This window comes from Chelon labrosus, assembly GCF_963514085.1.
Source record: "Chelon labrosus genome assembly, chromosome: 5".
NCBI lineage: Eukaryota > Metazoa > Chordata > Actinopteri > Mugiliformes > Mugilidae > Chelon > Chelon labrosus.
Genome location: NC_140341.1, coordinates 3,279,100 through 3,304,836, shown reverse-complemented (window position 1 = coordinate 3,304,836; position 25,737 = coordinate 3,279,100). Strand labels below are relative to the sequence as shown.

Sequence of the window (25,737 nt, the reverse complement as noted above, 5' to 3'; positions counted from 1 at the left end):
CAGCCGTTAAAAACGACTCCAAGTCTATTTGTCTCCTTGAACGAGTCCAGTTGAGTTTTGTGGAGATATGAGGAGTTTTAAATCGTTATGTTACTCAGCACCAAACACTATAAATAAATAAATAAATAAATAAAACCAGCTAGAGCTGCGGTTCTGTCTCCAGTTTGACATGAAGGTTCCGGTTTCCATTTTCCCCAGTTCAAAACGACCGACTCGTTCACGCATCGCGCATCAAACTCAGCGGCTACGGTCGGCGCTGCTGGAGTCCGACACCGAGCGGTGAGGTAAAACGACTCAAACACTCATTTACAGCCGTGTTTCAGACAAAAACCACTAATTCACGTATGCTGCTGAACGCCGTCGGGGTTGTGTGTTTGAATCCACCCTGGCGTCGCCCGTTAGCTCGGCGGCTAGGTGGCTAGGGCTTGCGACGTTGGGGTGACATCACGGACCGAGCCGACCGCGGCCTGGTTCGGCTGCTAGCCCCGTGATTGACAGCCCGTCAGCTAGCGGGGGGCTTCGTGTTTCAGCGGTGGACCGGTGTTTAAAATGTTAGTGAAGCCCTCTTTATGTTTATGTGTGAGGTACCGCGGCTAGCCAGCTAGCTCAGAGGCTAATGTTTGGCTCCTGACTGCACAGAGCGCTGAGTGAAGCAGCATCAGCATCCGCGGTGTGGGGCTCCTCTGTGGCCTGCTGCCGCTGCTGCTGCTGCTGCTGCGGGTACCAGCCCCGGGAGCTCCAGCGTTAGCCGGTTCTTCCAAACCCTCCCCTCCCCATTCCTTTTTAATCATATAATTAAGATGTTTTTAAACTTTTACACACATCTATATATTCATAATAGCACGCAAGTTGTCCACAAGTCATGCTGCGCAGAGTGTTTTTATGTTAATTATGCTAATACTAAATAATAATGATTGTTTTTTTAATGTTTAGTGCAAGAATTATTAATTTATTACATTTTAGATGATAAATGTGCTTTTTATCCTTCTTTCTTTTAAGTGTCTATTTTCAGAAATACCATCTTAAAGGGAAAGACCACCCTTACAGGAAATTAGCATAGTGTGCAGTATAGTGGTTGTGTTTACATGGACACTAAATATATTCCACTAATAATATATTGATGACAAAGAAGAAGAGCTGGACAAAATCAGAGACATATGCAAGATGTGAAACTAGGAATAAAATATCAACCCTCTCTGGAAGCGGTGACAACATTAGTTTGATAATAAAATTGTTTTTTAAACTGAAATATCTCTAAATGATATTCATGTTGAATTGTATTCTGTAAATCAGTGGCCGTACCCAGCTGTGGTTCAGATGTCCGCTGTGAGAAAAACGTCTATTTGACTTTTTACCAGAAGATATTTTTGGTTTGTCGTCGCTGAGTAATTAGTAGGGAAAATTTTGTTTCGGCCATGTTGTTTCGGCAAAAATTTTTTGGCCGCGTTGTTTCGGCAATAAATTTTTGGCCGAAAATTGCTGCGGCTGTTGCTTGCATCATCACAACATCCTGTTTCGGCCGTGTTGTTTCGGCAATTTTTTTTTGGCCGAAAATGGGTCGAAAAATTTTGGTGCATCCCTAGTAATTAGTGAAATTTAAGATGACAGCCTTTTTTTAATTAGCTGATCCAGTTCCAGGACGCTAACTGGGACACCTGCTGGAAAGAAATACGCCTCCATTGCGCTTTTCCATCTTTAACTCTTTCAGAAAATTGTTTGTAGAGCATTTCTGCTTAAAACTCTTTCTTACCTACGTTTGTCCCTTTGCACAAACTCTACTCTCTGCTCCTCAGCTAAAGAAAAACACTAGATATTTATAATAAAATTGTGATTGATTTACACCTGCTCCTCAGTTACCTCCTGACCTGAGAAGTCACCTGTGCCTCATTAGAAGCCGGCGTTTGGTCTCGCGCTGAGCCGTGAGTTTGTCTCTGTTTATCTATCCTCCCGGCCACCCACTCTCAGAATCTGGCCCACATCAGCTCCCAACCAAACAAGAGTTTAGACTACACAGTTTGTGCCCTTGGCAGGTTGTTTTTCTCCTCCTTTGCCTCCGTCTGCTTTGCTCTGTTACGTTCGGTGCAAACAGTGATATTTGGTTTGATGAATAAGGCCTGGGACATCTGTGTGAGCCGAAACCTGGTTGACGTGAAGGTGTAGGGCTGTTGATGTGGTTCTAACAAACTGAGCCACTCTGAATAATGAATCTGTGAACTAAACATGAAACTTCCCAGCGTGGAGAAGCAAATCTCTCTGAATCCCAAGTCCCAGTCCGATCTTTAACGTCCAAGAGTTGGTCTCCTGTAGCTTCCTGAAGTCTTTCCTTGTCTTCCTTGTCTTCTCCTAGAGTTGGTCTCCTGTGTCTTCCTAAAGTCTGTCCTTGTCTTCCTTGTCTTCTCCTAGAGTTGGTCTCCTGTAGCTTCCTAAAGTCTGTCCTTATCTTCCTTGTCTTCTCCTAGAGTTAGTCTCCTGTAGCTTCCTAAAGTCTGTCCTTGTCTTCCTTGTCTTCTCCTAGAGTGGACTGGATTCAGTCCAATAAATCTTTCAGTCAAAGTTAATGTAGTGTGGAGAGGGTAGCTGGTACCTTGTGTTCTCTACTCCAGAAATGTTCTGGTCATCCAACGCTGCCATAAACTCCCTAACCCTCTCTGGAAGATGTTTCTCCTTGACGCTGTCTCCAGGAAACTTTTCTCTTCTTTTAAACGTTCAGTGTTTGTTGTCGTTTCAGTGCAGTTACCGTTTGTTTGTTTGTCTTGTTGGTGTTGAATCAAGTCACCTACTACCACCTCCGCAAACATCCACACAAACATCCGCTGACACGTGATTTTGATTCCTCTTCCTCTAGTCTGATTTTTGCCAGCTTTGACGCTAGCCAACAAAGAGACTCAACAGGGACGTGGCTTTGGTTTATGGCAAACCTAAAATATCTAACTACTAATGGTCATGCTTGGCTGAAGCTCGATACCGATCCGATCATTTAAAAAAACGCCTGGATCGGCCCCGGCGGCCATAACAGACGTCATTGTCTTCGCCCCCCTTGTGAGTGAATTGGGATGCGCTTGCATAGTTGAGGTTTTGCAGCAGTGGCTGGACGTGTTGTTTTTTGTGCAGCCCACCAGAGCGCCCCGTGGGAAACCAGGAGGTCCTGGATCCGCAGAGGACGCCGGCGGGATGTGCTCTGGTTCTCAGGAGGCAGAATGGGCCGATCATCACCACCGCCTGCTTGTGTCTAGACTCGACTCGCTGATTTGGACCGTACCTCAAAGGAGGAGGCTTCGATTTCTTGGGAAAAAATTTTTCCGTCTTGTACACTGTAAATATTTTGCCTCCTTAAATCGCTCTCTCTCTGTCTCTCTCTGTCTCTCTCTGTCTCATGCTTCTTACCGAGTGTGTTTCCCCTGCTCTGAGCACACTCCCCTGTTCTCTGGCCGCCACCGTTTGATCTTTGATGCAGGGCCCGTCTGGTTTAAAGCATATCAAAGAAGCACGGCCTACAATAGCTTATCCTCGCCAGATCCTTTGGAGAGTTTGATTCATGATGTTTTCACACAGGTTTGCGGGCAACCCTGTGTTTGAGCCTTCGTCTGATGTGTTTTGAAATCTTTCACAGACTCTGGTCCATTGTTAACTGTTGGTTCAGCAGATTACTGAGAAGCACAGGTGCGGTGACTTAAGCTAGATTTATGCTATGCTATCAGAGCTGCGCCGGAGTTACAGCGCTGCTCCGTACTTGACTTTAATGCCTGACGTGTACTTCCCCGAAAATATGTGGCGAACCAGACCGCAGTGACTGTGATTGATTTCCTCATCTACGTCTACTTGCACGTCATGATCACCAACGAGTGTTTTTGTAGCGTAACCACAGAACGATGCTTCTTTTTTGTGCATCATTTTTGTGATATCTCCTTAATGACTGATGATACTCATGTCATGTGTTTGTTGTCCTGTTGTTGAGGGTGAGAAAGATCATTGATCAGGTTTGTTTTACTCTCTGGGGCTTGATGATGGAGGAAGATGATAAAGAGTAAAAAGTAGGGACGTCCCGATCGGTGTTGGTGCAGATTCAGGCATTTTTAAAATGATCGGATCGGTATCAGGCTTCAGCCAGGCCTGATCTTCTGTAGTTATTCATTTTAGGTCTGGTATAAACTAAAACCACGTCCCCGTAACGTCAGAACTACAACTTCCTTTTCTCTTTTAGCGGTGGTTGGCTAGCGTCAAAGCTGCCAAATGTCTAAGGAGAAGAAGAGGAACAACAATCCTTTGTCTGCTGTGTGGAAGAACTTAACTGTGGAAAATGAATTCAGTCAGAAAGCAGTTGGTAAACAGTTAAATGTGGATGTTTGGTGAGGGGGTGGTAGTAGTGAGCTGTGACTGAAACGACAACAAACACTGAACGTTTAAAAGAAGAGGAAAGTTTCCTGGAGACAGCGTCAAGGAGAAACATCTTCCAGAGAGGGTTAGGGAGTTTATGGCAGCGTTGGATGACCAGAACATTTCTGGAGTAGAGAACACAAGGTACCAGCTACCCTCTCCACACTACATTAACTTTGACAGAAAGATTTATTGGACTGAATCCAGTCCACTCTAGGAGAAGACAAGGAAGACAAGGACAGACTTTAGGAAGCTACAGGAGACCAACTCTAGGAGAAGACAAGGAAGACAAGGAGAGACTTTAGGAAGCTACAGGAGACCAACTCTAGGAGAAGACAAGGAAGACAAGGAGAGACTTTAGGAAGCTACAGGAGACCAACTCTAGGACATTTAGGATCAGACTGAGACTTGGATTGGCCGATACTGAATATTAAAAGATTGAATTGTTCAAAAATCTTGATCCCTGAACTTCTCGCTCATTTTCTTCTCCAGGTGAGCGGCCCGTCAGCCAGCCTCGTTCATCTCCCGGTTGCTATGGATGCCTGTGCCCGTATCAGAGGAGTCCCGATGAGGTCCAGAGCCTCGGTCCGGAAAGAGGTCTGTAGACCTGATGGGGAAACTGTAATGTTTTGTTTATTACGCTATTCCCTTTATTAACTGATGGCTAAATAATAAACATAACTTCTGCCGTTCGTCTTTTCTCCTGACGACATGAAATCTGCGAATGAAGGAACCATTTTAGACTTTTACTTAATGATGCTATTCATCAGGAAGTTTAGATCAGGGAAGATGTTTACTATTATAATATTGTGCAACTTCAATGGACTGCGCTGATCATAAAGTCAGATTCAGCCTTATTCCTCATCTGCTAAAGGTTGCTTCCACCCACTTGGAGCTCGACATTAACGGATATATCAACACGGTTTAGTTTTACAGGTCTACATGTGCAGAAACTGATTTCTGGAAAGCAGGGCTGCCATGCTAGTTGTTAGCCGTCTTCATGCCTGGCAGCGGGAGACACCATAATTACCGATATTTCACCTTAAGAGCATTAATAAATTAAGCTGAAGCCCTAGTGTACTGCATCTTTAAGATTTCCCTACCAGATTATTAAAGATTTGTGCAGTTTAAATACAAATTGAATACTTGATGTGTTAAAACATGCAGATGCATTAAAGTAAATGTTCTTTTAGCTCATGTTTTTCATGCCACAGTGACGGACACACATGCGTAGATGCTGGTTTCTCATTGACACTGCGGGGTAATCTTTAACGTGTCCTATGAAACGTCTGCAGACTGTGCGTGACGGCGGGGCGCAGTCGGTGAAGAGCCTCTTCAGGAACAAAAAGGAGCTCTGCTGCATCGGCCTGGAGCTGCCAGCCAGAGACGCCGCCAGACTGACAGAGGTTTGTCACGGCGAGCAGCAGCGCGAGCACACGAGTGAAGCTCAGACATGTTGAAACGTAACGGCCCTGACCGTCCACTCTGCTCTTTCAGATCCATTTTGTGTGTCTGCCCGGTCAGTGTGAAGGAGAAGATGTCACCCAGCAGGTACCGTTCAGTTTATAAAAGATTCAGATCCTCGTATCGAACGACGGCTCGTGTTTTTAGAGGAGCTGGAGGAGGATGCGGTAAAAAAAGATTTTCCACTGAGTGTCAGCCGTGTGACCTCTTCTTCCTCCCCAGGCGCTGTCGTCGCTGCCGGGGGGGCTGTGTGAGCTTCTCAGGTCCCTCCACGTCCACAGCCTCAAGAACGATGAGGTCCTGCTGCTCAAGGACTCCCGCAGGCTGGCGGAGCACGGCGACGCCAGGCCTCAGGTAGGGGACGGGCCGTCCACTTAGGAGGAAGCCGCTCAGTCGGCGCGCTGCGTAAAGCAGAAGTGAGCTGAAGGCAGGGAAGTGAAGGCAGAGACAATAACAGGAAGTAAGAAAGCCCAACGGAACGGCATTCCAGCTTTCTCTGAGCCTGTGCTCTGTGTCGCTGAGAACGCCACTCAGAAAGAGTCATGGCTTCATGGTGAACTGATGAAGCTGCAAGTCTAGTTTCATGCTTTTATTATTCAATTTACTAGTTTCAAATTCATTAAAACTCAAACTACCAAAGCCTTTAATTGACAAAATTATTCAGGATGGTTGCCGTGGCGATCTAGATGGTTCATTCTGTTTTATTATCTTTACACGGCAAACTGAATTTATAGCCTGCCTTCAAATGGAACAGGAAATGGAAAATACTTGGTGTTTATGTCGTGTCATCATCTGTAAGTCGTGAGAACGCCGTTGCTAGGCAACTCTTGGCATCCAATGAGGCTAAGAGTTTAGCCGGGGGAAACTAAATGTAGGAAATGTAAAGACATAATGACCGGATGGGGAAGTATTTTCCTCAGACGTAATGTTTTATAAAATGACAATGAAAAGTTTAAATGTAAATTACAATATGCACCGATCAGCCACAACATTATGACCTCTGAGAGGAGAAGTAAATAACATTGACCATCTTGTGACAGTTCAACGTTCTGCTGGGAAACTTCTGGACCTGGCATTCATTTGTGTGGATACTTAGACATGTAGCACCCACCTAGACCAGACCAGGCACCCCCACCCCATAGCAATGACACTCCTTGATGGCAGCAGCCATCCCCAGCAGGATGCAGACACAGACACACACACAAAAGTACTTTAGGAACCTGACCTGGCCTCCAAATTCACTAGATCCCAAACTGATCAAGTATCTGTGGGATGATCCACAGAGGCCCCTCCCCTCAAAGACCCCCCACTAACAACATTCTGTTGCCAGACACCACAGGACACCCTCAGAAGGCCCATGTCCATTCTCTGATCCGTCACCACAAGGGAGACCTGCACAATATTAGGAAGGTGGTCAGATATTTTGTCCTCAAGCAGTGGCAGCCTGGAACTGCTTGAGGACAGGTTGAGTGTTTTGTCAGAAGCTCGGGATGAAATAAAAAGGACTGGAGCAGGGGGGGATCAGAGGTCAGGCCTGAGGCATATTGGTGTAGGCATTTACCATCATGGGAACCAGCGGGACACGTCTGATGGCCATCTTCCATCTTCACATTCACTAACAAAGACCACCTTAGGCCTTAGAGGATGCAAGGAGGTTGTGAGGGAGGAGAGGGGGTCGGATCCAGGTCTTCAAGGAGTGAGACTCAGGCTGGGGGTTAGGGTTATGGTTGGGGGAACATCTCAGGCTCCTTGTCCTCCTGGTTATGAAAGACGGAAGAAGGCCCCCCCTACTAACAACATCCTGTTGCCAGACACCACAGGACACCCTCAGAAGGCCCATGTCCATTCTCTGATGAGTGACCACAAGGGAGACCTACACAATATTAGGAAGGTGGTCATAATGTTATGCCTGATCTCCACCAATTTTTGAAAACATCACCAAATACCTGAACACAACTGAACAACTGACTCTTACAAAACCATTCCACTTACACGGTTGTAACCACCACAAGAGGGCGCCATTTATATGGGATATTTATATTAGGAGCTCACACACCTGTGTTAAGGTCTGGGTTAAGACGTGCATGACAGACACAACATTTGCGGAGAGAGCTGAAGATGGCAATTTGCATTTTTTTCCCCATGTCCAAAAATATTTAAAGAACATGTTCTCGCTTTGTCATATGTCCTGGGATACTTTTGGAATGCGCTCTAGTTATTTCCATACATAAATCATTAGGAGCTCAAAATAGTGAGACAAAATAATATTTGTATTATTTTTCTGGCGTAACTCGTTCTCTCTTTCTGAAACGAGGATATTACTCCGCTCCACTGTAAATATCAGTTTATTTCTGAAACGTCCCGTTTATTTACACTGGGAACATACACGAACGCGGCAGATGTTTATTTCCTTCAGAGAGAACAGTATTTTTAACACTTGCCAAGAAAACAAAATCCTGACAGCTGTTGATTAAATTGTTTCCCCACTTCATGACCCTGTCCGTCTCTGCTTGTAAACAGACTCCGAGTCTTTCTCACGCTTTTTTGAAGAAACGCAGGTGGCACGGTCCGACGGAGATGTTATTTTTTCAGCCCACGTTCGCGGCCTTGTCCTTCCTTGTCCTGTGTGCTGTGTTGTTTGGGTTCACAGGCCCTGCAGCTCATTCTGTGGCTTTGTCGTCTGCTTCAGAAGGCCAGACCTCCCACCTATGTGAACTAAAGAGTGGACTTTGTTCTCAGTCATTTTTTTTTTATTGTGCATATGCAACAACTTGCAGCCAGAGTGCTGACAAAACAATACACTTCTCCCCCCTTCTCTAGGATATGCGAGTTCAATTTAATTTGCAAATGTTCAGGAGCCTTACAGTCAGCATTTCTCATGCTTTTCTCTTCCTTTCTTTCTTGTGCCGTTTCCTCCAGTGTTGGTTGAAGGCTGTGTGTGTGCTGAGGCATAATCCCAGCATGAGCATCTACCCCCAGGCCAGTGTGGCGTCCTTGGTGGGCTTGTTGGGGTGCTACATGGCAGGGGTCCGTTATGCGCTGGAGCTCCAGGCTCTTCAGAGGGGCACAGCTGAGCCCAACCAGCCGGAGGAAGACGACACCAACCAGTCGGTCTCGTCAATCGAGGATGACTTTGTCACAGCCCTGGAGCATCTGGAGGAGGACGACACAGGAGACAGTCCCTGTAGGTTTAACATCTAATGCTTAGTGGCATTTAGTCGCCTTTTAGGACTTTATTCCAGTTAGGAATTTAAATTGTGTCCAGTCACTGCTAGATGGACATTATCTACTAGTTCAAATGTACATTTTTATATCATCACAGCATTTGTCATATTTATGTTTCATTCCATTTTCTCTTGTGTCTTCTACATATTCTTGTCTACAGCTGCATCTATATATTGCCATTTTAAAAAGCGTGACGTGGCGTCCCAGACAGTCCCAGCCCACAAGAGGAGAAAGGAATTATCAGGCTCCCGTATTATCATAAGTTCATCATCTTCGAAGAAGGGTTCAGCCAAACATAGGCCAGGCCCCGACGTATCTGTCACAGTTCAGAGGTCATCAGGTGTGGAGTCCCAGTGGACTTACTGCAGTCCCGGAGCCCGTCTCCCTTCACCTTTGATACAAGCCAGTGAGTCTGACGACTCAGATTGTTCCAGCCCCAGCCCTATCATTTTCCTGGATGAAGTGGGCTACCAGAAGAGCCTGCTGGCCAAGCTGGACATCCCCCAGGTGCCAGGGGGGCCCAGAGAGCGGGTTGAAGACTCGGACTCGGAGGTCAGCGAATTCTTTGACAGCTTTGACCAGTTCGATGACCTGGATGAGCTGAGCTCAGAGAGCTGCACTCTCACACTGCCTCTGGACACCGTCAGTGCCCCAACCACACAAAAAATGTCCGCTGAATCTGGTGCCAGTGGGTCGGCGTCCAAATATGTTTCTAGGGGCTGCTCAACCAAGGGTATGAATCCTCACCGCTTTGACCACCCCACTCTCCCAGCCAATGTGAAAAAACCCACTCCCCTGAAACCAGGCTCTCCCTACTCTGTTAACTCTGAGGTGCCCGACTCCCCTCGACCGGTGCAGACCCCCTCTGATGAGAATGGTGGCCCACTCTTCAGCCCTGTTAGCTCCTCTGCCTTTAGTCCTCTGGTGGACTCTAGTGGACAGCTGGAATACTTCTGGAAGACGGATGAGGATGAACGAGAAAGCTCAGAGCTACGTAAACCCCAGGATCTCTGCTCTCTGTATAAGACGTACTCAGACTTTGCCAGCAGTCTCTCCAAAGAAATTCTGGAGTCGGTGTGTGGCTACCAGTCTGCTGTTGACATCAGCGACAACAAGAATCTGAGTTGTGTCTGCCACAAGGAATTTAAGAACTCTTCAGGCTACCTAATGAAGCTCTCAGAAATCCAAGAGACTGTCACGGTGGCCAAGCTGCAGAAGAAGTCCCAGTCTTTGAAGGACGGCATTCAGAGGTTTGCCACTGACCTGGTGGAAATGAGTTTGGGCAGTGCCTTGCGGGACCTCCAAAAAGGAGTATCCTCCTGTACCACCACTTTGTGTCACCTAGCTGCCAGACTTACCTCCTCAGTGTTTCAGATGGCCTTCCATGAGATCGGCATGCGACACGCCTATGTGTTAAAGAAACGAGCAATCAATGGATTAGCTGGCTTCCTGGTTGGAGAGGCCGTGTCTGGGGCGCTGAAGGAGTTCCTGACAGTGAAGAAGCAGATTTTCCACAGCACAGTGACGCGTTTTGCTGCTGATCTGGCTGAAGAGCTTGTGTTTGAAGGAATAATGGAAGTGTGTCAGTTCTCCCACCCTTCAACTCCTCTCACACCTAGTGATTGGTCTTTTGGCCGTGGACAAGAGGAAGAGGAAGAGGAGGAGGTGGTTTCCTCCTACGCTTCAGACTTGTCTGAGTCTGTAATCCAGGAGGCTTTCATTGAGCTCTCTCAGGCTGATGTTGCCTTCACTAGCCAGGCAGCCATTAGTGTCTCTCTGGATAATGTTTGTTATGTCAGTGCAGAGAACTCTAGCACTAACACCTGCAGCACCTTTGCTAACCAGCAGGTTTTAAGCTCCAGCTCCACAGCAGCGGCCCCAGGGCCCTCAAATGAGGATGCATCCTGCACCGTGAAGAAAGCCCTGTTCACTGTATCAGGCATGGCCAGCTGTATTCCTGTGCCCCACGCAGGTCAAGCCCTCTCCCTCGTCCAGGATCCCGAAGAGTCCTGTCAGCACAAGTCGAGCTTGTCAGATACCCCACAGGCCAGCCCAAAAAGAGTACCTGCAATGTCCTCTGACAACACCACATCTACACAAACTCCATTCCAAAACTTCTCTGGCAACATGGTGGACATGATAGTGACCGAGGCGTGTGAGCTAATAACCGCCTCCAAGATGAAAAAGAGTTTCGGTGACTGCGCAGATTTCCTGACAAAGACGATCGGAAGCCGAAGGGACTCGAAGCAGGAGACGGTTAATGACGAGACCCCAGAGTCCATTTCAAATCGTGTAGTTGGCAGAGAGAGTTTCGAACACGACTGTAGAGATTTTGGGAGTGTCAGGCAAGGAGGCCCTGTTGAGCAAACAACAGGCATTCACATTCCTCCCATTTCCTTTCAAACAAGCTCTGAAATCCACGGGAAAGTCCGCTGTGAGCTAGACCCCAGGACCAAAGGTGTGGCTGAAACACATCCTGTGATAATGGATACTCTTGATGTTCCGGGTGCTGAGACGGGTGGACAAAGGAGGATATCTGTGGATGACTCAGCACCAAGCTCTGGCCAAAAATCTGGCGGGACTCCTGGTACTCCCCCTTCCACCCCTCAGCAGCCCAGTGAAGTATCCAAGGAGAAACAGATAAAACAGTTCTCCAAAAAGCTGAAAAGCAAACTGGCCAAGGAGTTTTCCCCCGCAACACCACCTCCAACCCCTCACTATCAACCTGAGCCCGGTCCGGGACCGAAAGACAACGTCCCCGAGGCAGACAAGGCAGAGTTTATGCTCAAACTGATGAGGTCTCTCTCAGAGGAGGCAGATGGAAATGAGGATGAAGAAGAGGAAGCGGAAGTAGACGAAGGCGGTGTGGGTGGCGCCAACAGATGTTCAGAGACAGAGAGTGGCCGGCGTGACCCGAACCAGACGTCCTCTCGCAGAATGTCCAACAAGGAAGCTCTGCACTATGCTGAGAGATTGGCGTGTCACATAGTCTCCATGGCGACAGAGATGGACACCCTGGTAGTGGCTGAGGAGGAGGGAGATATGAGCAAGGCCAGCGAGAGGAAGCGGGACAGTGTGGCTCAGTTCTCGGAGCAGACCCTGAACACCTTGTGGGTGTACGCTGGCGAGGTGGCGGGGGAGGTCATCAATGATGTGAAGAGGATGGTGAGCTCTGGACAGCAGTGTCCCTATCACAGAGGTCTCAGAAGAAGAAGCTTGGAAAGATCTAGCTCTGAATGTTTGCATCACTACCACCGGCACCAGTCTCAACCCACTACAGACCAGAACAGAGACTTGAGGTTAGGGAGGCTGGCTGAGCAGTGGTCCAGTGACCTGATAGCCTCAGTCTCCCGGTCGTCCACCTCCACTTCAAGCTCCAGCTCTGGCTTGTCCTCGGAATATCCCAGCTGTGAGAGTGTGACAGATGAATATGCTGGCTACCTCATCAGGGTGCTGAAAAAGGAAGGAGGCAGCAGGGAGTTGGTTCTGGACCAGTACGCAAGCCGCTTGGCTTATCGCTCTATCAAACTAGGCTTGGCTCACGCCAGTCGCAAAATCAAACAAAGATCCTCTGGCTCCCGCCTCCACTCCTCTAAGTCGCTGCCAGATGAATGGAAAGCTTCCAGTAGCGAGGCCTCGACGCCCAAAGATAGATCGGAGTCGCTCGTTTCTCAGTCAGGCGAGGATGCTCAGTGTTGCTGCAGGGACTCTGAAGAGCAGAGTAAGAGGGACTACATGGACCTGGTCAACTTCGCAGAATCTTTAGCCTACAACATCACATGTGATGTCACGCGTAAGCTGCGTCTGTCCTCCGTGCGACTACCCAAGTCTCTCACTGATTCCTGTCTTTATAAGAAATCCAAACTCGAAGACATGGCAGAGAATCTCATCAGGAACTCCTTCTCCTGCCCCCTGTTGTCCAAGGAGGGTAAGAGCAGACACCACCACAGTACAGGCAGCCTGTATGATGGAGGCTACAGCAGCAGGGCCATGCAGGTCATTGAGCATTACGCCAGGAAAATAGTGGACGACACGCTGAAGATGAGCCTGGCTTCGGTTGGACATTCATCCCGAGAACACCAGAGGACCCAAGACCATGAAAGACTCTCCCACACCCAGAGGTTGTCCGAGGGGCCGGCGCTGATCCGAGCCCTCGGGGAGAGGACGTGCCGTTATTGTCAGGTCCAGGAGTGTCCGTACTGCAACAAACTCAGCAGGCATCACTACCACTCCGCACTGCAGAGGAGGAGAGGGGGACCAGAGTGTCGGGACAGGGCCGAGCGGCTTTCGGGTCTGGAGATCCCCAAGATCCACATCGACCTCGACCACAGGGCAGCGTTTGCGGAGGAGATGGTATCCATGGCGATGGAGACGGCTAAACGGGAGCTGAGTAACACCAGCCTGAACGCTGACAGCGGCATCGGCCACGACGGCACCAGCTACGCCGAGAGCTTGACGGCTGAGATCATGACGTCGGCCCTGTCCAACGTCTGCCAGGCTGCCAACATCGGGTACACCGACCGTTACACACATAAATATATACACTAGCATGTTAGCAGCTTTGCTAAAGCTGGTGCATTTTACATAAATTTGAGGCTCTGTCCTGTTTTGGGTACATTCAGATCTCCAGGTCGGGAACCCACCGAGTCCACTGTGTCCCAGCAGCTGAGTGTCGGAGATGACAGTCTGGGGAGCTGGTCCAACCTGAGCTTTGAAGATGAGCATCCAGACGACAACAGCAGCTTCCTCCACCTCAGTGACAGGTAGACAACCACTGACCTGTTCATACACAGCATAAAATACCATAAAGTACCTGCAGAACACAGCGTCTACCTCCTTTAGAGTCAGTCATTTACTGACAGAGAAGTGGTGATAAAGGTTTGGCACATATTAAGTCAGATTAGTAATCAAGGATTTAATTTCTCTGTAGTTTATTTTGTGCAGAACATTTGTTTTTATAAGGGTGGCCTTCAGTCAGTAATGCTAGCATGCTAGCATACATAATCATTTTAGCTTTCCCTTTTGCCCTTTTGTAACATCTACAACCTGATTTGACACAAGATTACTGACCAGTTGCAGACTTAAAGATATTTTAGCTGTCGTTTTTGAATTTTAGTTACCCAACTCTGACTCTTTAAAGGTCGGTACATTTATTTATTTTTTTTTTGTATAGTTTTGGACTCAGGACTTGAAGAATACGGTAATCACTATTGTCATGCTGTGTCAGGTTGAGCCTTTCATCTATTCAGACCCAGAACATTACAGAACACGTCTTTTATTCCAAGTATTGGAGCCGTTTTGTAGGGAGTCTCCTGCGGTCGAGCTGTTTCCAGGGTCAGCGTAAGTTTTGTTAACCTCATTCAAACCTCGCTGCCAGAATGTAATTTTCTCTGATTTGTGCAAATGTTGCATTACACGTGAGGGATATGTCATTACATGTTGTGGCAGAAATGACCTTCTCTTCTTGGATGGACATCACCACCTCACCTCGTGTGTCTGTATGAACTCTCTGAACGGCAGGGTCTCTCAAAGTCTCGGGAAATCCGTCTGTTGACAGTTCTGGCAGAAGTTGCCGTCTCCATGGAAGCAGACAATATTTCAGATTTATTTCCAAAGACATCAGAAACAACGGATTGTAATTGGGGATAGTTATTTTGGCCATGCGGGCCAAGTTAATGTATCATAATATTTTTTAAAGGTGTGTCTTTGAGTGCTTCCCTCACTTCAGGCACCGTTCCTACAGGAACAAAGTCCACCCCGTGTAATTCTTTAGGCTCTTCAAAAGCCCGCTGCAGCTATTCCCGCTCAGCCGATGAAAGAACTATAAAAGAAATTGAGTTTATTAAGACGTAGAATGTGATGACTGACTGCATCGAGCAGCTCTCAGCATGTGTCATTCAGTGAAACCACAGGGAGAAAGCTGTGGCTGAGCTAATGCAGGCTAATGGAAGTATTTTTAGATATCACAAAGGTTCCTCCCTTTTAGACTGGCTGAGAGTGCTGCATGCCACAGTGTGCAGGTTCCAGCCAGCCGGCTAATCATTGACTAATTACAGAGAGCGAGAGAGAGTTTGTGTTGTTGTGATTCGGTTGCCGGCTGGTTGTCCCGGTGGAACCCGCAGGATTAACGAGATTGAGCGAGGACAAGAATGTAATGATCTCACATCTTTTGCTTCTAGCGACAAATTGTCTAAGTCAACATTACGCATGGTTCAGGAGGAAAAAAAGCATCGGCTGGAGAATCCCCCGCTTGTTTTGAGCCTCACCTGACATTTAAAAGATTATTCCAAATTCCAGAGGTGGTTATCATCATTATCATCAGCTGCAGCAGCATACAGTGTTGTTTATTGACGGAGCTTGATAGATACGGCGAAACTGCCTATTATGTCTATTATATCCTGATCTGTCTTCTGTCGTTGTCATGGCGCTGCGTTAAACGCCTTCTCTCTCCAGCAGCAATGGGAACAGCAGTAGCTGGAGCAGCCTGGGCCTGGAGGGGGAGGCGTGTGAGGAGCGCATGTCGTTCTCCCCCTCTGACAGGTTGGTCAGCAGCGAGTCGCCACGGCTACCGTCTCATAGGGTGGTTCACGTAGGATGGGACAAACGGGGAGCTTTAGAGAGTCAACCATCAGGCCGACATCAGGAGGAGAAGAATCACACCGAGAATTTCTTAACAATTAATTTTACATCGTAGGACGTTTTGATTCACGCTTTGTCTCATGCTACGAACCACCAGCCCCCCTGCATGACCACACTAAAGCTCTAGATAGAAATAGGACTGCTTGTCGATGCTAACGTCTGCATGTGGTGTTTCTTTCTGCATGATCTGAATTTACTGTGAATTATATTCCTTGCCGTCTTTAGCCCTATTCCAGCGGGATTAGTTTCACCTGGTTGTATCCAACAAAGGTTCAAAAAAGGCAACTGGACTTGTAGAGTTTTTTTGAGAAGACATTAAACCACTCATCCGAGTAGCTTCTTCAGTTCTAGGGGACTGGTGGGAGATCTTTGGTTTAAGTAGGAACTCCTCCTGAAAAAACTTGCTTGTTATGCTAATAATTAGAAACTGGTGCAGCTAATTTCCATTAACGACTCGGTACTTACCTGTTGTGGAGGGGGGACTGTTTTGTCCCCCTCTTCTTCCCTTTTAATGGTGTTCTAACGACCCTTGTCCATAAGAGGCTTTCAACACCTGAAGGACAAAGGACACTCCTTTTAAGATAACAACGTCCAAATCTTAGCCCGAGAAGACCGATGGTTTGAAAGAGGAATAAAGGAAGCCATCTACTGGAAAAAACCTTCACTAAACAGAGGAGGTGGTCTGAGATTTAATCTGCCATCTATTTACAATACAGTTTTAACTTCTGTCCCCAAGAAGTTTCAGTCTCATTCACACCTTGACACTGGAGACTCTGACGGACAAGGGTCGTTAGAGAACCAGTCCCCAGTCGTTAATGGAAATTAGCTGCACCAGTTTCTGGTTATTAGCGCTCAGACTTCCCACCAGTCTCCTAGAACTGAAGAAGCTTCTCGGATGAGTGGTGAAACGTCTTCTCAAAAAACTCTACAAGTCCAGTTGCCTTTTCTTGAACCTTTGTTGGATATACCATGACCTGGATGACTGGGAACCTTCACAGACATATTTACCAGGTTGTGTGATTTAGAAATGACCCCCTCTACGTCTGTTGTAGGGATGCACCAAAAATATTCGCCGAAAATGCACTTTCGGGCCATTTTTGGCCGAAAATTGCTGCGGTTGTTGCTTGCACGTGTTGTTTCGGCAATAAAAGTCCGAAGATTCTCGGCCGAAAAACCGAAAATGCACTTTCGGGACATTTTCGGCCGGAAATTTATTGCTGAAACAACACGTCTGAAACAGGATGTTGTGATAATGCAAGCAACAACCGCAGCAATGTTCGGTTTTTCGGCTGAAAATTTTCGGTGCATCCCTAGTCTGTTCATTGGCAAACTACCTGTCAGTATTTAAATCAGCTACATGATGTGATGAACACATCCTCCACAGTTGCACAGTTGCACATCCTTCATAATTCTTTAATAAAATAAAGCAGAGAAGAAGCTGCAAATCCAACAAAACTCTAAAAACACACCCACAAATCACAAACACGCTGATTCGCACTCGATTCATTTGAGCACAGGACTTCTGTGTTAGAAGAAATATAGTCGGTGTCATTTTAACTTTGCAAATTACAAACATTGCTGATTCCCGCAGGATTAAAATCACACACGACCTCTGCAGTTATTACTAAATTACTACAAATGTACCCAGGTAAACCTAGTCCCATGCAAATAGGCCTTTTGTGTTAATGTACTTGAACAGTTTCAGAGACATTTCTTAACATACCTTTGTTCCTCAGGCCTTTGAGTTTGTTGTTTCTTCCATCTGTGCATGCACGACATACAAAAAAAACAAAAAAAACGCAGCATGAGTTCAGTTGTGTTGTGATAAGTGAGAACCCGCTCTCAGTGCCATGATAAATTATTCGCCGTAGTGAATGTTTCGAGCAGGTTTGTGCATGCGGTTGTTGATATTCCCCTACAGTCAGACGAAACCAACAGCTTCCAAGAATGCGGGACATCTCAGATATCTCAGCCTGAAGGAGACCAAAACTACGAGAGCGCTCCGCGTACTGCAACTTAAGATAAAAACAGATAAAACAGAGAATGCACAAGAAAGAAAGAAAGAAGGAAAGATCTCATCTGTTTGAAAGACACGTGCGATGCAAATACAGAAACCTGCTGCAAGTAGCACAGAAATGTTTCCCCCAAAACCTAAATGTTTAAATATCATTAATGCCGCCAGTCTGCAAATGACGTCGTCAGATCTTTTAAGGAATCATGCGATTAGACTGTTTTTTTTATTGTTATTCGAGCTATAGCACATTAAGATGACATTTTGTTGACTTACAACTGCAGCTGTACACAGATGGAAAAAAAACACTTTAACAACATTAGAACAGTTAAGAGTGGGGGAGTCTAAGGGTCTGTGGGATGAAGCTCTGGATGCTGCCAGACTTCTTTCCAGAGGCCAGCGTGGAGAACAATCCAATCATTGCCCACATCATCATTTCACCCAAGACCCCAGAGTCAGGATCAAGATTTTAAAATATAAAACAAAAAACAAACAAAATAAAAATATTTCTATAAAAAACGAGTAGCAAACACCAACAACTCCAAAAGACATAAAACTTTGGGTAACAAACACATCCATGCCAGGTTCAACACTTTTTGAGGTCCCTTGGAATTCCACATTTCCACAGTGGTTTCTCTTACAGTGGGTTTCTGTATTTGCTGCATAGACTGTATAAAAAATGGACTCCACTTCCTTCCATTGGTCAAATTGACGCTAGAATTCCGGGGATATGAGCGGCGCCATCTTGCGAGTTTGGATCCAGAGTCTGAGCAGTGCCGTCCGAGAGTGGAGCCACGTTATCCATTTGATGCCCCGCCCACAATTCCTCTAGACTCACTGGTGATTGGTTAATACCGCGCCCCGATCTACCTACACCAGTTACAAAGAAATGTTGCATTTGAGCCACCGCACTTATTGATTTATTAATTTTTCCTGCTCTCATGGTCCTGGTGTTTTTACATTGTCAAATTAATATCGGAAACAAAACTCAGAAAAATGGACATACTTCAGTATATTTATAAACTTATAATTTTACGTGTATTTTAGTGTTTTAGTTTGGCCCAAGTCCCGCCCCTAACATGGAGGGGGTGGAGCTTATGACATATACTGCAGCCAGCCACCAGGGGGAGCTCCACATGCTTTGGCTCCATTTTGAGAAGCTGTCATTGCACCCCCTTTATAGACAGTCTGTTATTTGCAAGTTTTGAGAGTATTTGCAGCAGATGTGTTGTCAAAATGTTGAAGTTTAAATTTTAACTTCAACATTTACTTTAAAAATAGAAAAAATACATCAGAACCAGCCAGCTCAGCCATTAGGTGGCAGGTTCCTCTCAGATTCACGTTTGTGGTTAAGCTGCTTCTAAAGAATTGAAACCATGCTGAGAATGGGGGGAAAAGGTTGACTCATATAATGGACTGTGGTAGCTACAGGCCAAATAGGTCGCTGTCAGCTTGTTTTAATTAAAGCTGCAGGAAGTGCTGAACACCATTTGGTTTGTGCTCTTCAACAAGCACCCAGGGGCGTTTGTAGCGTAACTTTAATTACATTGTTTTCGTGCTTTTTAGCTGCCGAGCCGCGTTTCTTTTTGACATCTCAGCGATCCTGAACACTGAAAACCCTCTCCTGCCGACAAAAAAGAAAATGATATCCCTCATAATATCGCACGTAGCAGAGCCTGGTTGTCTGTAGCCGTGGGCTGTGTCAACACGGCTGTGATTAACACTCTTATAAAGCGCAGAAATGACTGTTTACCTGTTGGCACATCACGCGGCAAATATTTGAACAAATGACAGAGCGGATATCGAGTTGAGTGAAGAAAAAAAAAAATCAACTTTCACACTGATGAGGGTGTTCTCTTCGTCTCTGCTGCGTCTTATATGTTCATATGTTAGTGTGTCTTGTCGGGGTTGTGCAGGTTAGTCAGTTTGTCTACTCCAGACGATTTAATCATCACGTTGACTAGTGACAGTAACAAATTGGAGACAGGTGTGTGGAAATATTTCGCTAAAGATGAATCTCATACTACCGTGACATGTCAGTCCTGAAATACAACTAAAGTACTACTGCAATGCATCTGAAAAGGCTAACGCTAATGCTAGCAGAGGAACGGTCCAAATCTTCAGGACAGCAGTCAGTTAACAACTTCACCAAATAAGAGAAGGAGGCTGCACATCAACTATTACCTGCTACACTATCCCATCTAACAACACGCTGTGGAGTACTATTAAATGCTACTGATGGTGCTGAGGTGCTGCATGTTTTATACAGACTATACATATCTGCAGCTCACAGTATGTAGCACATGAGCTGTCTGTTCTCAGCACATGTATTCAGGAATATAGATTTCATTACTTCCTGCTGGGTTTTTATTGGTGACGGTCGGCTTTTGATCAGGATTGCTTTGATTGTTTGTGACCTCCCGCTACGCTTGAGTCCAAGTTAGCTGTAGCATGCTTGCTGTCGTTTGTGCATCGTCCATTTCCCCCTCCTCGCTAACCTGTGTGACGTTTCTCATCCCGCAGCGACAACACGGAGGACAAGGAGACTGAGGTCAAGGAGGAATCCAGTGGTAAGGATTGTTCTGTTGCTTGCATCGTCCTCTTTGTTTCTAGCTGGCTGTACTCAGTGTTCAGCGTCTGTAATTGGGTAAAAGCTAAAAATGCAGATTAAGATCTAATTCAAGCAGTTATCAGATCAGACTTTGTGGACGTCAGAAGGAACTCGGCGTGGAAAGAAAGGCCCCCGTCTTAATCTGAGGTCTGAGACTGTCTGTCTGAGAGCGGTGATGCCGGGGATTTTACCACCCCCATGTTCAGACACACTAATACTCATTCATCCACACCCTCCACAGTCACCCACTCTGCCTCATGTGTCAGACTTACAGCAGCCCCCAGTGAGGAGGGGTGTGTGTGGGCTTCTTAGTGGGTCTGTGGAGCCATGGGAACCCGGCCCGAGCCGAACGGGACGGGACAGCAGGAAACTGTCCATCCTAATCAGCGCTGATTAATGAATGTCTTGTGCTGCAGGGACGCTCTGCGCGGACAGGACTCTGACGGCCCAGACTCCCAGGACCACCCTGGTCGTAGCCAACTCCGACGTTAGGGAGAGCGGGCGCGGCCCTCAACACGTCGCCCTCGACCCCCAGCTCAGGTCCATGCTGCAGTGGGTGGCCGCCTCCATGGCCGACATCCCTCACATCCAGCTGAGTCCCGAGCGAGAGCTGCAGCAGGTGATTCTCCAGCGTTTTGTCATCACCCAACCCAAAAGATTCTCGCTGCGGTTATTTGTGTATTTTGTTTTTTTATTATTATTCTTTCAACACCGAAACTTTCCTTCGCCGCGTCATCTCGCTCCGGTGAAAGAAGTCATTCTTTCCATGATTGTTGACGTTGGTTTTGAAGGTTAGCAATCCTGGTTTCCACTAGTATTAGCTTTGTTGTGGAGACAAGCAGCTTAAAACCACCAGCAACTGTTAATGTTTTACAGTCACATACCCCACCACCCCCTCGTCCCCGTCGTCCCGACTGATGCACGTGTGTCTGTTTAAATCTGCACATTAGTCTCAGGAGAAATTAGAGAAAAGATGATGTTTTAAATGTTTAATAAAGATTAGCAGTTCTACTCCTGCTCCGTTTCCCTTCTGCAGAACATTTAATCTGCACATTAGTCTCAGGATAAATTAAAGATAATGTTTTCAATCAGTTTAATGTTGAATTAATGATTAGACTCCATTTATATACTTAAACCACTCATTGTTTTCTTTCTGCACACTTTAATCAAATCAGAATGTCTTGTTTCTCTTTGTCTTCCAGTAAGTCAGACCTCTTTAGTGGGAAACATTTACCCTGATCCCTTTTCTTGGCAGCGCTAAACAGCTAAAAGTCGAAATAACAACTGATAAGCAGAAGCCTCCTTTCTTCTTAAGAACTGAATCATGTCTGTGTGACCTTCCAGCTGCCGGCGGTGATCCAACGGCTCCGGGAGCGTAGGTGGAGGGCGGGAGAGCTGCTGCACAGCCTGCTGCGCTACTGCGAAGAGAACCAGCCGCCGCCGGTGCCGCCGCCGGTGCCGCCGCCACCCAGAGAGGACGCGCTGCAGGCGGGCCGCGAGCCGCACCGCGAGCCGCACCGCGTCCCCCTCTTCCAGTGGCTCCTGGAGCACACCTAGCACCTCTCCCTCTAGGTGCGCTCCTTCCCCTCCTCATACATCGTCAACCATCGGTCCCACCAGACAGGGCTTTGCAAACCTCCACAGCCACCCCCTCTACACTAGAGGGCGCCACACGAATCAGTTAATATCGAACTCATGAATGTTGGCGGCATTTTTTAATTTTTTTTTTTGCGTTGCATGCCGCGGCCAGGTTAGGTTTCAGTTTTTTATTTTGTTGTTTGCACCTTTTCCCATCGATCTGCCTGCTCGTGTCACACGTGTTGTTTTAGTTCACCCAAGGCCGCCGTCGGGCTTGAGCTAGAAGAAGAAAAGAAAGAAAGAAAGAAAGAGAGAAACCCCCACCCCGTGACATGTTTCCAGACAGGAGAGCGGTGATCGAGAGAATGTGTTTTCTTTTAGGGAATCCCCACAGCGGCTGGCGAATGATGTCATCACGCCCACAGCTCACCTCTGCGGTGGTGTTTCCACATGTTCAGAGACCAGCTGTGCGCACACACACACAACACACAACACACAACACACATCACACACCACACCCTCGTATTACCAGATACACCAACACATACCCCCCCTCCTCCCCACCCCTCCTTCCTTTCCTCTCTGTAGTATTCTGTTGTATTAATGCGCTCTGAATGACTCTGCTCTGCTTCAGTGTTTCTCCTCTTTAAGTGTTTTTATTTTGTCGATACGCTGCCATACATGGACACTTGTAAAGTATGAAGTTACGGACCCAGTATCTGCAGCGACTGCCTGTACGTGGCCTCAGAACGATGACATGAAGGTTGGGAGTTCTGGTTTAAAGCTGCTTGCCAAGCAACAATCTCCTCGGTTGTCAAACTTAGTAAAAGTATATTTAAACGGGGGATGATGTTTACTGAAGCGGTCGCTATTTTAAAAAGAAAAGAAAGTGTGTATATATATATATTTTTTGAAGTATGAAATGCTGCTCGAACGTTTTAAAAAAACAAAAACAGATGAGCGTCTTGTCCTCCCAGTCACCGTGAGATAGTGCCAGTCATCTGTTTGGAGCGGAAGGGGGGAGGGGTGATGGTGATGGTGTCCAGTTTCGGGGAAGATCCAGTGACGCAGGCGGCAGATCTTCTCCTAATTAAAGACACCGGTCAGGTCGGCGCTTCCGAGACCACAAACTAGCGGCATAGCTCCAGAACGGACTCACACATTCTGTCACCCACGCTGCACACAAGTCACCTCGTGGAGTCAAGGATACCACAACCTCCACAGCTAACGGCGGCAGCAGCAGCAGCAGCAGCAGCAGCAGCCTAACACACACCCTCATTACTCAGCAGCCCCCATGAGAACGTCCACACGCACTAACAGCTACTTGCTGAGATGCACTTTTATTTCTTTTTTTCTTATAAGTTTGGCCGAGGGCATTTCCAGAGCTGTCCTCAGACCTCCTTGCGGCCTCCTCTGTGACTCCCAGCATGGATGGTCAGATAATGACAGGTCCCAGTCCTAAAAACAAACAGAAACTGGACTTGTAGAGTTCCTTGAAGACGTTTCACCACTAATCCTCCTCCTTTGATCTGACTACAGGTGAACATCTGGTCGTTAAAAGACACCATCTCAATCAGAAGCGAAACATCTTCAGGAGAACTTTCCTCATGTATTTTCCCTTATTCTTCCACGCCTGCTTTCGTTCCTCTGACTACATGTGAGCATCTGGTCGTTATAAGACCACCTCCTCACCAGAAGCTTGTCAGATGAGTGGCCAAAAATCTTCAGGAAAACTTTCCTCTCATCTTTCCCTTATTCTTCCACGCCTGCTTGCGTCCTGTGTTGGTGGAGACGACAAACTGAAACTCAGATATCCCAAAAATCAGATTGTAGACAGGTGAGATGTTCTCCAACACCTCACCTCACCTCTCTGAGAACTGAAAACTTGGATAAAACATCTTCAAGAAACTCTATTTCCTTTGTTTGTTGTTTATTGGATAGGTCTTCATCGTGTAAATCTATTTCCTGTGCCGTCCCTCTCCTTTCTTTTCCTCCTTGCGTCCTCCTCCGTGACTCCCAGCATGGACGGTCAGATGATGACGGGTCCCAGTCGTCCTAAAAACAAACGGAAACTAAAGAGACTGGACTTGTAGGGTTCCTTGAAGACGTTTCACCGCTAATCCTCCATCTTTCCTCCGACTACAGGTGAAGACACCATGTCCTCACCAGAAGCTGCTGGGAGGAAAACTTTCCTCGTGTATTTTTCCTTACTGACACCCAGATATCCCAAATATCAGATGCTACTCCTGTGAGATGTTCCTGTTTAAACCCCAACACCTCACCATGTCTCTGAGAACTGAAGACTTTGGATAAAACATCTTTAAGAAACTCTACAAGTCCTATTTCTGTTGTTCTTGTTTTTTAGGACAGGTGTTCATGGTGTAAATCTATTTCCTGTAAAGGTGTCCCGTGGACAGACAACCCCTCTGCAAGCAAATATTACTGGGAGACGCTTGGATGCTTTCATTATTTATTGTTATTGTTATTTTTTTTTGTACGTGGGGACCGAAGGAAGACGAGACGCGGCCAGGTCCTCAAATCCAAAACACTGTAATAAACCACGAGCTCACACGTCTGATTCTAAAACACTAAGTGTTGTAGGTGGCCTGCATGAAGCTCAAGCTGCTTCTTCTTCTTCTTCTTCTTCTACACTAATGGAGCTGCAGCGATCATCTGCATCCTAACGTCAGGCTGCAGGGCCTCTGCAGACGCCTCCTCCCTTCCTGCCTGCTGCCAAGTAGACCAGTGATCAGAAAGGATCTGTTTACACGCAGACATGACTATAGTAAAGAAAGAATAATGAGTCCAAAGTGAAACCCAAGTTATTAAAGCTGAGAGCAGAAGTGAAGAAACAGTGAAGTATTAACCCGAAAGAGAGAGAGATGGAGAGAGAGAGATATTTATTGGTTTACATTAAAGGAATGTATCCGGACCGTGTACAGATTCTCTCCGGTGTCGATGTTCAGTTCAAGCTTCTTCTTCTTCTTCTTCTTCTTCTTCTTCTTTTGACATTCCTGTGCATCCCTGATGACCTCCAGTATAGCGCTCTATGGTTGTGTTAGTGAACGCTGAATGTGTACCTGCCAGCAGAGACTGTAAATCTGTTGTTGTTCCCAGTGTTACTCACCGCCTCTCTCCAAACACCACACATGAAAATATATGGAAAAAAAAAAACAGAGAGGCATCCTGTACCTCACCTCACTTCTGTATTCTCCTGCTTCCTTGTACAATCCTGCCAAAATAAAGATATTTAATAAATTCTAATATATAATAAGTTATGTATACATATATATATAAGGACTTGTCCTCCGTCGCTCGCTAGTTTACTACGTTCTTAGCTTGAAGTCAAACTTTTTTTGGTTCCTGTCAAAGCTCGGTGTGACAATAAAGCTTTTTCATGTGCTCTGATTCTTTTTGCCTCCTTTCGATATGAGACATTGCGTCCTTGAATGTCGTTCGTCTGGTTGTCTTGTCACGGGAATCGTTTTCCCGACAAGGAAGTGAATTTAATTTAACAAAAAACTGAAGACGATAAATTAACGATGGATTAATAACTAGAAGACTACAGCTAGGATACGAAACAGTCCCCTTGGCGTTGGGACATTTTGAGGATTTGCTCAGATATAAATTGTGTATTTAAGTTCATTTACTTCCTGGAGTGTTTTCATTTGATGCTTTTTCATACTTGACCCCAGGGGTAAATATTGAGTTTGGCACGACGCTGACAGTCACTTGGCAGCTGCTCTTCAGTTGAACTCCAACCAACCGCAAAAGAAAAAGCACAGACGTTAGTGCATCGATGAACGTCTTCACTCTCAGGACGTAGAGCGGCTTG

At 46.5% G+C, this 25,737-nt stretch overlaps 1 protein-coding gene across 3 annotated transcripts; it reads left to right on the top strand.

Moving 5' to 3' along the window:
• akap11 (A kinase (PRKA) anchor protein 11) lies at nt 1–25,299 on the top strand. Of its 3 annotated transcripts, none has more exons than XM_084545469.1 (12): nt 1–49; nt 4,867–4,971; nt 5,670–5,780; nt 5,872–5,925; nt 6,061–6,192; nt 8,758–9,022; nt 9,224–13,574; nt 13,686–13,826; nt 15,520–15,603; nt 20,237–20,283; nt 20,741–20,943; nt 21,669–25,299. In XM_084545469.1, exons 2-12 carry the CDS (start codon nt 4,909–4,911, stop codon nt 21,879–21,881), a joined length of 5,664 nt encoding a protein of 1,887 aa, XP_084401595.1. In that variant the 5' UTR covers nt 1–49; nt 4,867–4,908; the 3' UTR covers nt 21,882–25,299. The 3 variants fall into 3 exon arrangements, with proteins under 3 accessions (XP_084401595.1, XP_084401594.1, XP_084401596.1); XM_084545468.1 differs by lacking the exon at nt 1–49 and adding an exon at nt 271–284; XM_084545470.1 differs by lacking the exons at nt 1–49; nt 15,520–15,603 and adding an exon at nt 271–284.
• Nucleotides 25,300–25,737: the final 438 nt, after the last annotated feature.

Bases quoted from the DNA above. Each gene is read 5' to 3' on its own strand.
- akap11 (XM_084545469.1), top strand. From the start codon at position 4,909: ATGGATGCCTGTGCCCGTATCAGAGGAGTCCCGATGAGGTCCAGAGCC. The intron at 5,926-6,060 runs GTACCGTTCAGT...CTTCCTCCCCAG, and splicing joins GAGAAGATGTCACCCAGCAG to GCGCTGTCGTCGCTGCCGGG. The intron at 20,944-21,668 runs GTGATTCTCCAG...GTGACCTTCCAG, and splicing joins CCGAGCGAGAGCTGCAGCAG to CTGCCGGCGGTGATCCAACG.